Source organism: Anopheles darlingi, chromosome 2 (assembly GCF_943734745.1).
Source record: "Anopheles darlingi chromosome 2, idAnoDarlMG_H_01, whole genome shotgun sequence".
NCBI classification, from domain to species: Eukaryota; Metazoa; Arthropoda; class Insecta; order Diptera; family Culicidae; genus Anopheles; species Anopheles darlingi.
Genome location: NC_064874.1, coordinates 59443702 through 59460282, shown reverse-complemented (window position 1 = coordinate 59460282; position 16581 = coordinate 59443702). Strand labels below are relative to the sequence as shown.

General features: G+C 42.2%; 1 protein-coding gene across 1 annotated transcript in view; it reads left to right on the top strand.

The window, feature by feature from the left end:
* The window catches only part of LOC125949949 (FK506-binding protein 2), a 17823-nt gene extending 10673 nt beyond the window's left edge, over positions 1–7150 (top strand). The window contains exons 3-4 of the mRNA XM_049677459.1: positions 5986–6074; positions 6161–7150. Of these exons, the coding sequence (XP_049533416.1) occupies positions 5986–6074; positions 6161–6531 (460 nt within the window). The 3' untranslated portion in view covers positions 6532–7150. The remainder of the gene's footprint in view (positions 1–5985; positions 6075–6160) is intronic.
* The last annotated feature ends 9431 nt before the right edge of the window (positions 7151–16581 follow it).

The window sequence follows — 16581 nt, the reverse complement described above, 5'->3', positions numbered from 1 at the left end:
TGTTTTTAAAGAAAACATTTTAATCCTCTAGGCAATCGTGGGAGAGGGATCAGTTTATCGCTTAAAGTGCTGCGTAAAATGAAAGATGTTTTTTTTAAATGAAAACAATTTGGCTCTCTAATTTAAGAAACTCTTCCCTTCTGTGATAAGGCAGAACCAAAAGATATCGAGCTGAAAAAGTAAACTACAACCGGACCGACACACATAAACGTAAATAATGCATCACTGTTCGGTTGCGACCGGGAGTTGCTTAAGTTGCTGCTGCCGGAAAATGCTTCCAGTAGCAGCAACCTGGCGCACCATTTTCGCGCCAAACTTTTATGTTCTTGATGGCAGTAGGCGACGGTGATGGTAAAACCAGTGCCAGTGGCAGAATTGCCCCGTTGCATCGTAAAACAAAGCCCTCCGGTGTATGGTGTGGCAACCGATTCACGCGGAGGATTTCGCGAACAGAATCCAAAAGAAACCCAAAGAAATAGAAGAAGAGATAAAGGATTCACTATGATACAACTGTACCAACCGAGAGTCTCACTGGCCGATTTCTTAAAGGACACAAATTTGGACCATACCAGCCGGTATGGTCGCGACTTCAATGCCGCAGGCCCCCCTACATTACTTGTTCGTTTATGGCGCTCTATTTGGGACTCTCTCTCACTCCGCGCGGTTGCGGACACCGGAAGTAGTACATAAATTCGTGCGACACGAGGGCGCGGGATTTTGCGTACGAGCGATTTGCACTCTTTATTGTTATGGTTATTGATATATTTATGTGACAATTTCTGGTGTCTGGCATGTGAGATCATTTTTGTATTTTCTTTTTCTTTAGTCGCCCCCTCATCGGTGCTTCAGTTACAAGTTGCGATTCGTTGTTTCGATTGCAAAGCATAATTTTGCAATAAGCAGCAACAGTGTGTTCGCGAACAAATGGTGTGAGGTGTAAAGCTGACGGTAGTCCACCTGTTCGCAGCAATTGGATTGCGTTGAAGATAAAGGTGAAGGTGGATAAAGATGTTTCTGGGGTGGTAATCTGGTAGTTTACGAGTCGCTACTGGATAACCGTTTTAAGATTCTTCTCGACGACTCACAATGTAGTTGGACCTAAGAGACAATAATTTTGAGATCGAATAACTGATAGGATGAGAAATATTTGAACTGTGTTTGTAGATAAATATGTGACTCATTGCTCTTATTATTGCTATTATTGGAATTATCAGACGAATTCAAGATATTTAATAGTAACATCCACATCGTATAAACTCGAATGCACAACGAATAGTAATAACATCCTGCATCGTCAAACTACTTTCATTCGATTCTTCGAAAGAAGTCGCTTGCAACGTCTAGAGTATTGGTTCCATATTCATCACGAAATGGCATCCGTGCGAAATGCAAACAAACCGTTTGTCATCATGCCATTCCATCCAACGGATACCAATGGTAGAGAGTTGTTCCGGCTTCGAACTCCGCCATTTATCGCTAAGGCAATCGGATTGTGACTCAAGCTCAGGTCAAACTACTATAGAGAGCGCCCGCTCAATATGGTTCAGCTGCAACTTTCACCAATGCTTTTGTGAGGCTGGCCAGATCGTAAGACGATCTTGACGATCATTCCGGACGCGCTTGGTCGCAAAAAATAAACAGAAACTGAAGTGAGAGAGAAAAAAAACAATAAATCGTCCCACTCAACCAGCGAAATGGTGTCGCACCATTTCAGGTACTTTCAAATCCTTGTGCGATGAATAACCTCCCGAAGGTATTTCGCTCAATGGATGGCGCTTCTCCACGATCCCAACCCAAACCATCGAAGCCGCTCATTTCTCAGGGTTAGTTAGATCACATTATTTACGACACCTCGCAGGGAACGGAAGTTCGCAATGCCTCCAAGGCTGGATGATTTTTAATTGCCCCAATCTACGTGACTACAACTGGCTCCCGGCTTGCTAAGAAAGTAGATTGAGTGACGGAACCACACGAAACTGTCACTCTCTAGGCGCATTGCCCCGTGAGAGTTATCGGAGAAAGACAAATAAATCCTGTTGCTTCTAGGCGCTCCTCATTCCGCGAACCACGACGACTAAGGCATCGTGACACCGGACCACACAATGGCAAAGAAGCTCAACCGCCCAAACGCGATAGAAGACAACTGACACCTTTCTCGTGTGTGTGTATGTGTGTGTGTTTGTAGGAAGGATTTGGCGAAAAATGATATTCACATCGTTTGTTGGTTTAGCCCCCTTCTACTTCTCACCATGCTAGACTCGCTTTCCGGAAGTTGGTTGGCGCCTTTGCTTTCGGTTTGGTCTCTGATTGGCTGACGTGTTTTCCCTCTGGAGAGGCTCGGTTGAGTAGAGTGGGATTCATTCCTTAATCGTCTGTGGCGTTTGCTCGCTACGACACTGTCTTGGGTACTCCCGGTATCACTGAGAGCATCATCAGTATACACATTCTAGAAGAAACAATATCGGACCGCTAGGGAACGAGGCACATAGCAGCAGTTTGTTTATGAATGTCATTTTTCATGTTTCGTCAAGCGAACGAAAATGCACAGCGACGATGCTTCCAGAAACATGGTCTCCATCGTTGAAGTTTTGTGTAGAGAAGGAGATTTATACGTTAAGCAAGATGTAATGCTCGGTTTTGTCTCAGTTTTACAGTCTGCTGACAGTTCGGACGACATTTTTTTTATCATTTGGATCTTTTTAAACATTTGCATTTCTTTCCAACCGCAATTGAGCATATAATTGTGCTATTTGTATCATAGGGTTTATATATTGGCAAGACTTTTCCCTCTGGAACTATACGAATGATGTAATGAAGTGCAAAAACTGCTTTAACCATAGGTCACGAAGTGCCGTTTCATTTTCTAAGAAAATCTGCCGTGCGCACCGCACAACGGAAATCTTGGAGATGGCGTCGAACCGCAAACCGGTTGGTGGCTATACGGGCCCAAGTTACGCAATGCCAACAACCACAGCTGTCTGATAGCGCATTTGAACGATGACCCGAGCTTGCGATTGGCCAAGTTGACCACCATTGGTAGCCAAACTGGAGACTGAATGCTTTCTTCTCCCAGCGTAAGGAACACAGTGACCTATCGATTTCGCGAAGAACTGGATCTTTTCCTGCTTCGATGCGCTCTGTGCGAGAGATTTCTACGAGCATCGAACATAGTGACATCGTAAACGCGACAGAAAGGTGTGAAGCGCTCTTTCTTTTCATTAACACTAGCTGCACGGCCATTCCAGGGCCACCATATGTGCCCCATATGTTGTTCTGGCCCAGCTCGTGCTGCTGTCGCTAAATTTCTCTTTTCTCCACTAAAAAGTAAGCAAAACAACCAGCTCTAGACTGGTGTGTCGTATTGGAATGACAATTTTCTACTCTCGTGAAGCGTCGGCAATGAGAAAGTGTAACACCTAGAGGGAGTCAGCGAACGGGCAAAGCGCCATAGACACTGCTCATAAATAATGCTAAATACTAATTTCTGTCATCTGCCGGCGACTAGGAGGGTAGCGGCATGCGTTTGCAGTACAGAGGTTGCATTGTGCGATCGATGCGCGATAAGAAAAATCCATAAAACGTCAGTACCAATGCCCGTGAGTTGCAAATTAGCACATCCAGGTGTAAGGGCTAGTGTGTGTCGTGAAAAAGGGCGACAGGTGAAAAGCGTCGGGTATGCGTTTTTGAAGCTCATGGATCATTTGAATTTTCGATATGAAAATGGAAACGACATCAGTCCCATCATTAGGAGACATTTGTCATGTCGAATAACGAATCCCTCTTTGAATGCAATTTTAATCCGACCATTTACAGGGCTATAAATTCTATGTGTTGTTTAGTTGAGGAGCGTTTGATGGTTATTTTAATTGTAACTCACTTTCATTTTAATTTTTTAATAGTCAAAAGTATCACCTTCGAGAACACTGAATTTTCCTTTGCTCATATACATATTTTGAATGGATTGGTTACCATTAGTCCAGGTATTGATACTATCGAGTTCAATCGAATCGGAACAGCTGATATCTGAACTGTGTTATCACAAATAGTAGCTGGTAGTGATTGAGGTGACAAATAAACATGGATATGGGCCAGCCTGTGCCAAAGATTTTACTTTAAGTTTTGTGCATCAGTTGCAGTTAAGATAACTACAGCTTCTATGCACTTTGAGATAGTCCCTGCTACGTGGTGCATGCGCAAATCCCCTGAACCTGTAGCAAACACTCTAACGATTAATCGATACTACCCAAAGATGTTTCCTTTCGGCTTCATTTTTATTTTAAAAATGTTGCAACACAAAAAAAACACATCTCCATGGAACTCCTGCATAACAGCTGTAAAGCACGGGACTGCCGTGCAACCCTTCGCTGTGGCCGCCGTAGACTCATGATTATTTGATTTTATTACTCAACATTTGGGTGAATAATTCCACGTCCGATAGAGCAGTAACACTCTACTTGGCAGTCCACTTGGCAGCGTACCGAAAGACGGAAGTCCAAACTGAGATGCTGATCTGACCGCATCATTCGCACCACTAGCTGGCGGCTCTGGCTGGGTAGGAAAACGATTTTTGGATTCAAAAGTTTAATCCATTTGTGGTAGAGCTTGTTTGGCGAATCTTTAACGTGCTATATATATTTTTGTACATCCATTAAGAAGCTATTCCGTTGTAGATGCTTTTGCACCTAATGCCTATTTGTATACCAACGAATTCTTGTTGCTTCGCTGCCCTGTTCGCGTGGCACAGCTGTAACTGCGCGTGAAAGTCGAACGGCAAATAAATCGAGTGGCAGCAATGCTTTCCCCTGGATGCCACGTTCCGCAGCAATCATGGCACGGGCTGTTAGATAACAACCCTTCCGGTGGCGGTTAGTTAGAATGCCCAAGGTAAACACTGTCCGCTGGAAGGGAGCGATTCCCTCGGACCGGAATGGAAGGAAAGAAGTGGCACAAGTCGGGCAAAGTGACCGTACGGCGGGGTTTGAGGATATCTTCACCTCATATTATAGCCGGGGTGGGAATAGCTGTCAAAAGGTGCCGTATGTTTGGCTGCCAAGCAGCATCATTTCAACCCCTGCCGTTTGATCCTAAAACCCAAAACCAATCGAACCACTGTTCAATTATTAATGCTTCAGCATGCAGTGAGCGCGGATGGACTGACTGTTCCTTTCGATCAATGCTACTTCCCCAGGATGTGTGTAAAGTGTGAAGAAGCTTCCCTCCGAAGGCACGCTCTCTTGCTTTCTTTATACAGAAACGTGAAAACAGTTTTACATTGCATTCTCCAAGTCTCTTGGCCAAGCTATAGCCTTATCACGCACGTCCCGTGCCAATCTGTCGGTATTGGTTTCAATTTCTTTAAGAAACCGATCCATAATGAAAGGCATCGAGGAAAGTGTGGGGATCTTTACCAGACCGAGAGACATTTTATCGATTAACCGGTTCCAATGAAAAACCATGCACAACACACAACCGGGGTGTCGAACACGAAATTCTGACTACTAATGTTTGTTTTTAATTACAAAAAAGCCTTCCAAAGCGGGCGTCTATCGAATGAGAAATAGAGCAGAGCGCTTTGTTTGGCGATGGTATTATTCCCTCGGTCTTTGCCGTTGTTTGATTACCGCAGATCGCGCTCCTTACCGGCATCATGCCCTGCGATTGATGCTGGCAAACATGTGGGAAGGGTTTTTTTTTTATAAATTTGTACAACGTTTAAGACGTGTTTGCGAAAGACTTTTCCTAGCGTTTTTGCAGTTTTTCTGTAGCAGCGAAGGTTTGGTGTTGCTTGAGTGGATTCGGGTTTACGGTGTACTTCACATTCCCATATCGCAATGCATCAAGGAGCGAGGGTATTTTGTCATTTTTCAATCCGCCGCATTGATGGCCTGGCTAATTGTATTTAGTTCTATAAATGGAAATGAATAACTGTACCGGAAATGAGAAAACTATTTTAATTTTCCACTTTTCCTCTCTCGTTTCTAACAGCTTCGACCGTGATCAGCCTTTTACCTTCCAGCTTGGAGCCGGCCAGGTCATTAAGGGATGGGACCAGGGTCTTGTCGACATGTGCGTCGGTAAGTGGTCGGAGCGGAATGCCCCTGTTCGCTTCGTTCCTGTGCGATGTTGACTAATTCTTTTTTTCCCCTTCTGGTTGTTTTAGGCGAAAAACGTATGCTCACTATCCCACCAGAGCTCGGCTACGGTGACCGAGGTGCCGGAAACGTCATTCCCGGTGGTGCTACGCTCATATTCGACGTCGAGCTCATCAACATCGGGGACTCGCCGCCAACCACCAACGTGTTCAAGGAGATCGACGAGAACAAGGACATGCAGCTGAGCCGCGAGGAGGTGAGCGAGTACCTGAAGAAGCAGATGGTAGCCGCCGACGGTGGCCAGGAGTCGGAGGACATCAAGAACATGATCGCCGAGCACGACAAGCTGGTGGAGGAGATCTTCCAGCACGAGGACAAGGACAAGAACGGTTTCATCTCGCACGATGAGTTCTCCGGACCGAAACATGACGAGCTGTAAAGACTGTTGTTGCGGTGCAGAGCATCTGGTGGCCTGGGCCGACATTCGAGAGCTGCCGTTTTGCATGCTTTTTAATATAGTTTACAATTTCCTTTTGAATTCGACACACCTAAAGCATACGGTTCTATTTATCGTACGGTTAGTTAGCGGCAGGAATGATCGATCCGAGACGGAAGCCGACGGACACACACGGGTGCGGGTGCGAATGCCGATCATTCAATTGTTGACAGTTTGTTAATTTTTTGATCGTTATTTTTTTCCGTTGTATGGGATACTCCATTTGAGATTCATTTTGCATGTACAAATCGTGATGCAGTGCAGTGGTTTTCCTTCGAACGGAATTCTTTGCTTTCCTGTTTGCCGGGAAATTGCACATCACTACATGTGTAGGAGGTGAGCTTTTAGCATCCACAAAACTATTGTTTCGTCGGTCATGTACATACATTCTCATCACGTAGAAGGGTACGTAGGAAGGGGCCGCATTTCGGTTTTTAGAAGAGTAGGAATAGAAACGTTCGTAGCTAATTATGGAAGTAACGCAACATACGGAAGCGTACGCAACAAAACACATATCACACAACAACGGAACTAATAAATACACGGTTTATACGAAAAGACACGAAAATGAATATTGTTTAAACTTTTTTTGGTGTGCAGTTGACATTCCTTTTGATACGAGTATTAACAATAGTCACCGATTTTACAAAATTCTTCTCTTCCTTTTGCAGGGCACCGGCAGCATTCCGATGTCCGATTTAGCTTTAATGATGCCCAGGAGACTAATGTACACAGCAAAGCAAATAATCTAGTCGGATAATTCTTTGGCATAAAATATGCTTTCATTGTGATTCAAAGATGAATTCGTTTTACTTCTCGCAGCAGTACCACCTAGAAGGACGATTTTCATCATCATCCAGCCTTCCAGAAGGAAGATTTCCATCATCAGATAAGATGAATTTCCGGTACATCCTTTCCGATGATCCTCCGTTATGATCATGGAAAATAATGCGGTGAGCCAGTGTAACTGCTAATCAGAAGAAGAACAACGAAATTCATCGGCATGAATGTTTGCTTGTTTTCTTATGGTTTTAATGGTTGTTCTAATGGTAATCTTTATTTATTTATTCTTGTTCACAAATTGCCGAAACAAGTTTTTACAATAAGACATTCCTACTTTTGTTGTCTTTCAATTTTATCAATTTTAGGAATTTATTACATTTTTTTTGTTTTATAATGTCCAAACAGAAGTCAATAAACCAGATTAATTTATGTTAGTTATTCCAATTTTAGCACACAATGAATAGTATGATCGTCGTCTATACAACTTGGTGTATGCCACAAACATGCGATAAATGTCGGTATCGGTGTATTTGGGCCATGACGATGACACTAACTACCAAGTTTGTTATAGGCTTCTGAAACATAGCTTCGTGTTCAGTCTTTCACTGATGTCCTACTTTATCTAACCCAAATTAATATGATTACCAATATAAATTGCACTGTGCATTTTTAAAAACAATATCACAATGGTTCTGGTGAGCTGATTCAGAGAAACCCTAATCGTAGAAAAAACTGCTACAGTCCGTGAAAGGTGATGCACGGTGATTTAGACGCTAGAAAAGCTGTACTGCGTTATGCCAACGTGGTCGAAATTTGTAACTTTGGACTGTCTCGTACAATCTATTTTCGAGCCATTTTCGATAGAAATGGTGAACAACTGCTTCCGTTTAAGTGGCTTGCCCTGAAGTGAATAGTTGTCAATGTGTTCAATACACACTCGCATATAAGGGCAAAGGAAATTTTGTTGGTGAAACTATTTTGCTCTTTCAAAGTACAGAGAGTCTCAAAGTCGTGATGACTACAGAGTGGATGCATTTTCTGAATTATTGAACAGAAATAGTCAAAATAATATGCTATCCTGTATTGTTCAGCAAATGCTTGAATGCAAACGATTCAAACTAATCTTTCATAGTGAATTATTAAATTATTTAATAAGGCCTAGTATTTAAAATTGTAAGCAGGTAGCCTGAAACCGTAAACTATGTCATTTTACGATGATTTTACAAATCATGGACGGCATGCTTCGGTATGGAAGATAGAGATCTGCGTACTACAGCAGATCGGTTATCACCACTATTACCGCTGATAAATAGTATGTCACCACAAGCTAGAATCCTAATATAATAGATAATAGAAAAAAGGAACTCAACATTAAATCATGTAAAGTGGCATTCACAAATCATTAATTTACTAGCATGACCCGCGTGCGTCGCTACGCGTAGAAGATTAGGTTTTACTGAAATGTTCTATTTCTTTGTATTAGTACTTTGTGTGTTATGATGGTTGTTAATATTTGCCGATGATTCAACCTTTGTTACATGATCACCAACCATGGTATTGAGCGTATTTTTGAATTTCATGGAATGATCAGCAAGGTTAATTACTAAACTATCATTGGCAGTTGATACTCGGCTGGCACGCTTCCTTTTGCCTGCGGAGGAATCAGAAGCATTGCTGCGCACCGACTAACGGAGACGGTTTGTTTCGTATGTAATCCCGTCGCCTATAATTCCTCCCCGCTTTTGAGGGACTATCGAGCTCAGGTTTTTTGTCGTGGGTTCTAGGCCCTCGGAATGAGATCTCTTCGCTTTTGGGATACTATTGGTCTCGCAAGGAATCTGACTAAAAAGGTGTGGGGAACCACCCTAACTCCAGCGTTCGTGCGTAACGTGCTTAACCCTCTAGACGTCAAAGGGAGCTGTCATCAGCAGCGCTCGGTCGAGCAACATGCTCCCGCGCACGCGCTGCAGGGCACAAGTTGATTCCAGTATCGCACGCGCTGTGCACACACAAATCGTGCAAATACATCTACAGCGAGAAGACGTGCTAAACCTCGCTCCCGAAACGCGCTAAATTGCACTCTTTCGAGAATTCAATCAAACGGAAAGTACAAAATTCCAAAAAGGAATTTTCTAATCAGATTCCCCTTTATCCGCAAGTCTCCTGCCCTTTTACACCCCGGGTCTGCCGAGGTCCTTCTAAGGAACACACGTAATGACTCATTTTTCAAATAACTGAGTTGAGCCCCTAACGTTACCCCCTGGAGTTTGGACTCCGCGCAACAGCACTTATGATAATGCTAATAGTTGGTATACACTGCCTTTCAGTATAGATTCGATATGAATGCCAATTTTTTTAGCTAATGATGTAGTTAATGCTTGCAAATAAACTATAGAATTCAACATGAATATGAATGTTTCGTGTTTCCATCGATACGGCCGGATATCGGTATCTGACTCGAAGATTGAAAATATCTGGATTTTTCATATTGCACTTCAATTCTCATACATCCTAGAGTACATCCTGAATTGTTAGTAATGTGTGTGAACATTTTAAATTTTTATACATAATTTTTTGATCTTTGATGAAATTTCGAAAATTCGAATTGTGCATATTGCCCCAGTATGCTTAAACCGGTTTTAGCTAAGCCTTCTAGGATAATATACTCATCAATTCAATTAATTCGCGCTGGCAACACTCCCTGGCGCTCAGTATTGCAACTACTGTTCGGTGATTTAGTGGATTTTCAATAAATGATTTTAAAATAACTGTTTGAGCTAGAGCTATGAAAATTTGAGAGTATTAGTTTTTTTGTATGAAAAATTGGTAAAAGACTGAAATAGGCCCCCCCACTCACGGTGAGTTACTGAGTGACCGAAAAAATCGTTAATTATCACTTTTTAGGTAAACAAACCTTCATAAAAATATGCGGAAACGTAAATAAATGTATTAGGGGAGGGGTGAGGGGTGGAAAAGTAAAATTTTATCAGTAAAACAACGATTTTTTCGGTCACTCAGTAACTCACCGTGAGTGGGGGGGCCTATTTCAGTCTTTTACCCAATTTTTTTATTTGATGATATACATTTTACTGCTGAAATTAACTTATATTTATAGCTAAAATGCAAAACACATCACAAATCGTTCGACGCTAGAGTTTACGCTTTGTGTAGCGATGGCTATTCAATTTTTCTTTAATTTTTATGAATGCTTTTGCCATTAATTCTTTCTAGAGTATTTTGGGAAAAAATTCTATCAATCGAAACAAAACTGACAAATTTTGATTTAAAAAAATCGCCTTTCATACATGGCCCAGTGCATCTCGCTACTTTGAAGTGGTTTTGTTGGTGACCAGAGTAACTATCTAAGTAACACTGCCATAGTCATGTGATTACTAGAAGGATAATTTTAATGTATCTAACGAGTGTAGATGTGTGTATTGTGTGCCAAGCAACAGGTTTTCCCCAAAAACTTTCAAAGTAGGTGCTAATCATAGCATAAAAATGGTTGAACCGATCGATTTGAAATTTTGAACATTTAATCTGTTCACAAATTGACAGTTAGCCCTATTGAGTATTCATAAGAAATGTATATTTTTTAAATTTAATTATCCAAAACTTGTTTTGAGAGGCAAAATCGTAAAAAACCTCATCTTTGAACAATTTTCAAATGTAAAAGACTAGGAATTCTACAAAAACTCGAAGGGGCTTCCTGGATAAACTTAAAATTTAACAAAAGAATATTGATTTGTACATTTCCGATGATTCAGCCGGAAGTTATGTTGTGCACCGAAAAGAACATTTTTGCCGACTTTCCTATCCAAATTTGATGCCGTGAACTTAGTTTTTAACAAATCTTCCACGGCGCCCCTTTCAGGTTCACCGAAAGCCTTGCTGGTTGATCCGTTTTAGTTCCGCCTCCCTTTTATCATTAACCCTAGGTAACCCTAGCAAGACCGCAAGATTCGGGGAAAACTTTATTTCAGTTGTTGTTTTTACGAACTTTGATACGTGGTACGGTTGGGAGGGGTAGTCATAATCTCGAGTGGCGCTTGCGCCATGGAAAGATTTCTTTCCAGGAATCTGAACGTGCGCAATGATGGGAAGTTTATCAACGTGACTAAGTTGAAAGCTACTCCCCGATAAGATTAATCATTCAAAACCAACCCCTATCTTCTTCGCTACTATGACAACCATTCTTAGAGAGGGGGGGGGGGAAGGTTTCGTGGATCTTTGCCTTCATGGTCGAGTACGCCTGTTCCTAGCAAGCATGGCGACTTGTTCCGGGTGACTCGAGTTTTTGTTGCCCTCTCTTTGGCCGATCCTGCCTTTTCGATGGCTGAGCTCTTTGTTGGCTTTCTTCGGTTGTCTGGGTTATTCCTCCATCATTCCTCGGTGGTCTATCTAAACTCGGAATGATTCGAGCGGAAATGGGCATCACCGAGATTCCGATCACTCGTAGATACCGTCGCTACATGCGAAACTGACTGTCGCGGCAAAAATGTCATGATCACAGATCCAGAAGGTTCAATTTATTAGAATACGACTTACTTAACTCTCTGAACTAAATTAAAGCCTAGAAATATGGTTATTCCAGCTAAATGGACCAGTTATACGCTAACACAGCATGACATGAGCATTTATGTAGATAATTGTGAGGTAACTCAATATAGTTCAGTGGAGCAGTTAAGGTTAACGGTTGTGTGACCCAATCGGGACAGGACGATCATACATTACTGCGGATGATGATCATTCGGTATGCAATCGATAACAACACTTGATACAGGGGGCCATAACGACAAATTTCGAATGCTTTTGCGATTGGCGATCGGGAGTAGGCAAAGATGGTTTCGAAAGAAAATAAAAAGCCGATCAGCCTTCTCCTCCGTGTCACAGTCTTCCTTTCGCTCCGAGAAGAATAGAAAATCTATATGTAATGTAAAAATATGTTGCAAGACTAAATCGTAGTGTGATTCGTCATAAAGTTTGGAGACAACAATAATGGCGTTATAGAGTTATTTTGCAGGAGGCGGAACGCCAATCATTGTAGTCTGCTTATTTAGTGGTAATTTTTTGTCAAAATTGATCCACGCCTTCAAAAGTTATCGCCGATGGAACGCGAAGGGTGAAAAAAAATCTGCACACTCACTATCAAAACTTCATTTGGTTAAAGAAAAAACCGCGAAAGTCTTGAAATTTCCAAACTCAAGTCAACATACCATATGTAAAAGTTACTAGGGGACTTTTACCTTGATTCTAGCAAAATAAAACAGCCGAAAAAATGTAACAAAAGTGAAACGAATGCCCGATACTGCTCAAGATTTCGATTAGTTTTACGCCTTCTACGGCGAGAAACTTGATTATAATATGTTGCGCAAATGACGAAGGTATCTCATGCAGCAAAATAATTACTGTGGACATTGGGAGAGTCAAGGGGATCCAGGGCGATTTCTACCAAACCAACCAAACAACCAAAAAAACCAGAATGTTCTTTCTTCATTTTTGTGAGCGTAGGACGAAAAGTCTCATTTATGATGATTGATTGACCCTCGTAATTAGTCGAATTAACAGTTTTGCGATAAATAGATAAAAAATGATTTAAGATTTCCCCGAAGCAATTGGTTTAACAGATAACGTAAAATAGATTATCGGTAGTATCATGCCTGTTTGGTGGTGGTTGTATTAGGCCTGTTTGTTAATTTTTGTCTTCGGTAATCGGGAATGAAATTACCTTGGTATTTGTTTCGGTGGGGTCTAGAGGATTGGACGCTACTATAAAAGCGGTTTGTTCAATTCAGTTGAAGCGTTTCTCATGCTGAGAGTTGGTGATTGTATTTGGATTCTTTAGTGATATACGTAAATTTTTCAATTTGTCTGTTCATTTATTATCAAACCTAATAGTGAATCAGTCTAAATTAGGAAGGCATCCATTGAAAGATCGACGTCGAAGGATTTCAAAAGCTAAACTGTTAATTTGAATCCGGCCCCCATTCAACCGTTGCCAGTGCAAAAAGGTAAATCCTTTTTTCTAATGGAAATTATCTGTAGCTGTTATCGCTGGCCGGTTGGCCGCTGCTGGTGCTGTCGCTGGTGAATCCTCGTGGACATCTGCTTGGTATCCCGGCTTCAACCGATCGATCGACATGTTCGTTGGGGTGCAATGTACGTCCACGGTGTAGTACTTAGCCTGACGGGGGTGTGGTCTTCAGCCTCGGGAACGCGGATAAAAGGTCGGCGAATAGCGTTTCGCGCTCGAAGGCTCTTATCTCGGTGACATTAGCGTCGTCGCCTCAGGTCAATTAGGAGATCGTGGTGGGTGAGAAAATCGGCGCCCAATATCGGCATGGCGGTGCCGGTGTAGAGGACGGAGCATAGACGATGTCCGGTGTCGGTGAGGTAGACTGAGTTTGTGCGGCCGGACTCGAGGGAATCGAACTGATCGGAGGTACAGATTTTGATTGTGCTCCAGTTTCTCCGTGAAAATAGGTTTCGATATGGTTGTCCGGATCATTGACGTGTGCAGCCAGCTACTGAACGGAATGCGGTGTCAACGTTGGTGCTTCGGAGGGGTTGTTCTGGGTCGGAATCAGCTCTTGCGGCGGGAGGGGGGGGGGGCTCTTTGTGTGACGGTGTGAAGCTGGGTGTATTTTGGCGTCTGTTTTTTCGGTGACGGTGTGATGGCGGCGGTGGCGGCGGTTGCGTCGGTCGTCTTTTTTATTCACTGCGCGATTGCGTGCACTCTTATCGAGTTTTGTATTTTGCCCCCTAATTAATTAACGCGAAAACATTTCTGGGATAACCGAAATTATTTATTCGTTCAGTCAAGAGATGATCACTTAGCTTTTCGAAGAGAAGAAAGCACGGAAATAGAAAGAGCGACCACGTGCGCGCTTCTTTATACTAGCATGCGCAGATGAGTGCCGGTCGTGCACCGACACCCATACCACGCACACCTGTCCCGATAGCCGTTCCTGGGCAGGGTTGAGTCCAGCCGCTACATATCCTTCTGTCAAGAGAAGCGACTAGGAGGAATACCCTTGAGAAAACTCTCTGAAAACAGAAGTGATTAACATTTTATACCGAGTGAGATAGTCGAGAGGGCTCCATACTATCATTGAGGTTGATTCGGTAAAAGACTGAAATAGGCCCCCCCACTCACGGTGAGTTACTGAGTGACCGAAAAAATCGTGGTTTTAATGGTAAAATGTAAGTTTTCCTCCCCTCCCCCCTCCCCTAATACATTTATTTACGTTTCCACATATTTTTATGAAGGTTTGTTTATCTAAAAAGTGGTGATTAACGATTTTTTCGGTCACTCAGTAACTCACCGTGAGTGGGGGGGCCTATTTCAGTCTTTTACCCAAACATTACGGGGAAACTCTTATGTTGGATCAACTAAACGAATCTGTTGTAGAATTTCATGTGCTTGATTCTAGGCAAAATGGACTGTAATGAAATGGTACAATCTGCCGTGAAATTTCGGTTTTCTGTAACTGTTTACTCAACTTAGACACGAACAAAGCAGTTCTAATTCGTCGCGAACAAAGCAGCTCAAAAAACAGTACGCCGTTCGTGGCTGTTCACTTATCACTGCCGTTGCTAGTCCCAAAGCGCACTCCTGCTCACGCATACATGCATCACGCAGGTAAGCTCCATGAGGCTGCACACGGGTCCTACCGATAATCCCGTTATCTATATCGGGATTATTGGTAACAACGATATTCGAACAATTCACGACTATCCTTGGCATTAATTAATCTCAAACCTCACGACGAAGTACATTACAGTTCCTCGATTTTGTTAGCGAAAAGGCCTGAGGTCATATTAAGTCAGTAAACGGCCAAATCTAACTACACATAAGATGGCAAACACTTTCGTAAGACTATGCCATCCTATGCTTCGCGTTGATTCTTAATCGATCTAAAACCTCACCTGAAGAAAATTGTCGAATTATTTGCATCTATATTTTCAAAAAAAATAATCAAATATCTTATAAAGTGACATTCATTACTCTTTTTAACGTACACTATTTTTTGTCAAAGCGAAATGTCCTTTTCGATCCTTTTCGAAGGGTTTGGGATCATGAAAAGGGAAAAAGACCAAGAATATGGCTATTGGAAACCAACAGAGAGGTAGATGAGAGTCTCGCACTTGGTCAACCAATGAAAGTAAAAGCCACTGCAGCTGCTGTTTTTCCTAAACCAGGTTCTCCCGCGAAGAAAGAACTGGAATTCTACCGGTTCGAATTAGTAAAGGACTAAGTATTCCTCTCATTTTGCTATAGGACTTTTGAGGATGGAAGTGCAGTTGATTGAAATGATGCAAATGTACAGCAAAAGTATGAAATTATTAATTGTTATTGTCATTATGCTTTTCAATGGTGTTGTTGATGGTAAGTTTCTCTAGATTGACTCGATCGATCGAAAAATTAATGGGATGTTGATAACATAGATACTATTTCCGTTCTTTAATGCTTTAGCCGTCCCGGTTTCTAATAACACCACCATTGGCACCGCTCCAATAATTGAATCATTGAACAATGAGGTAGAGCTTTCTTTTGGTGTTAGCTGGAATGTTAGCTGCAAATCCAACCAACCTGTTGTTTGGAAGCCTTATGACGCGTGGTTCGTTTGGGTAAGCTTTAGGATTGAGGCATGTGGATAGCGTTGGTTCGAAAACATCACCTTCGACCTTTTCAGACACCACCGAATGTCAGTAGCAAGGCCTTTCTTACATCAGATATCGAAACGCAATATGGAGCCATTCTGACTATATCTAACGCATCTGCCGCAGTGGTTGGCCGGTATTACTGTGTTACATTGAAAAAGAATCAAGAAAATTTGGACGAGATGGTATCTGAGCAGTTTGCATCCAGTATCTACGTGTTCGTGACAGATTACAAACAACCTCTTGTACCAACTCCAGGGTTGATATATTCTAATAAGAATGGAGAACTATTTGTGCCTTGTAAGCCATCGTATCCAGATGAGGAAGTGGAGTTATGCAACAAGGTGAAATGTTATACATGTCTTTGATATAAAAAAATCTTGTCTTTGAAAGAAATATTATTATCTGAGATCCATTTCTTTATTAGGTAGGAGAGTGCGTGACGTCGCCACAGGATGCCACTAAAGGTTTCCGCATTTCAGAAGCATGGACTAATATTCGCGAAGATGGGACGCTAATTTGCAAATCAGCTAATGCAACTTATGC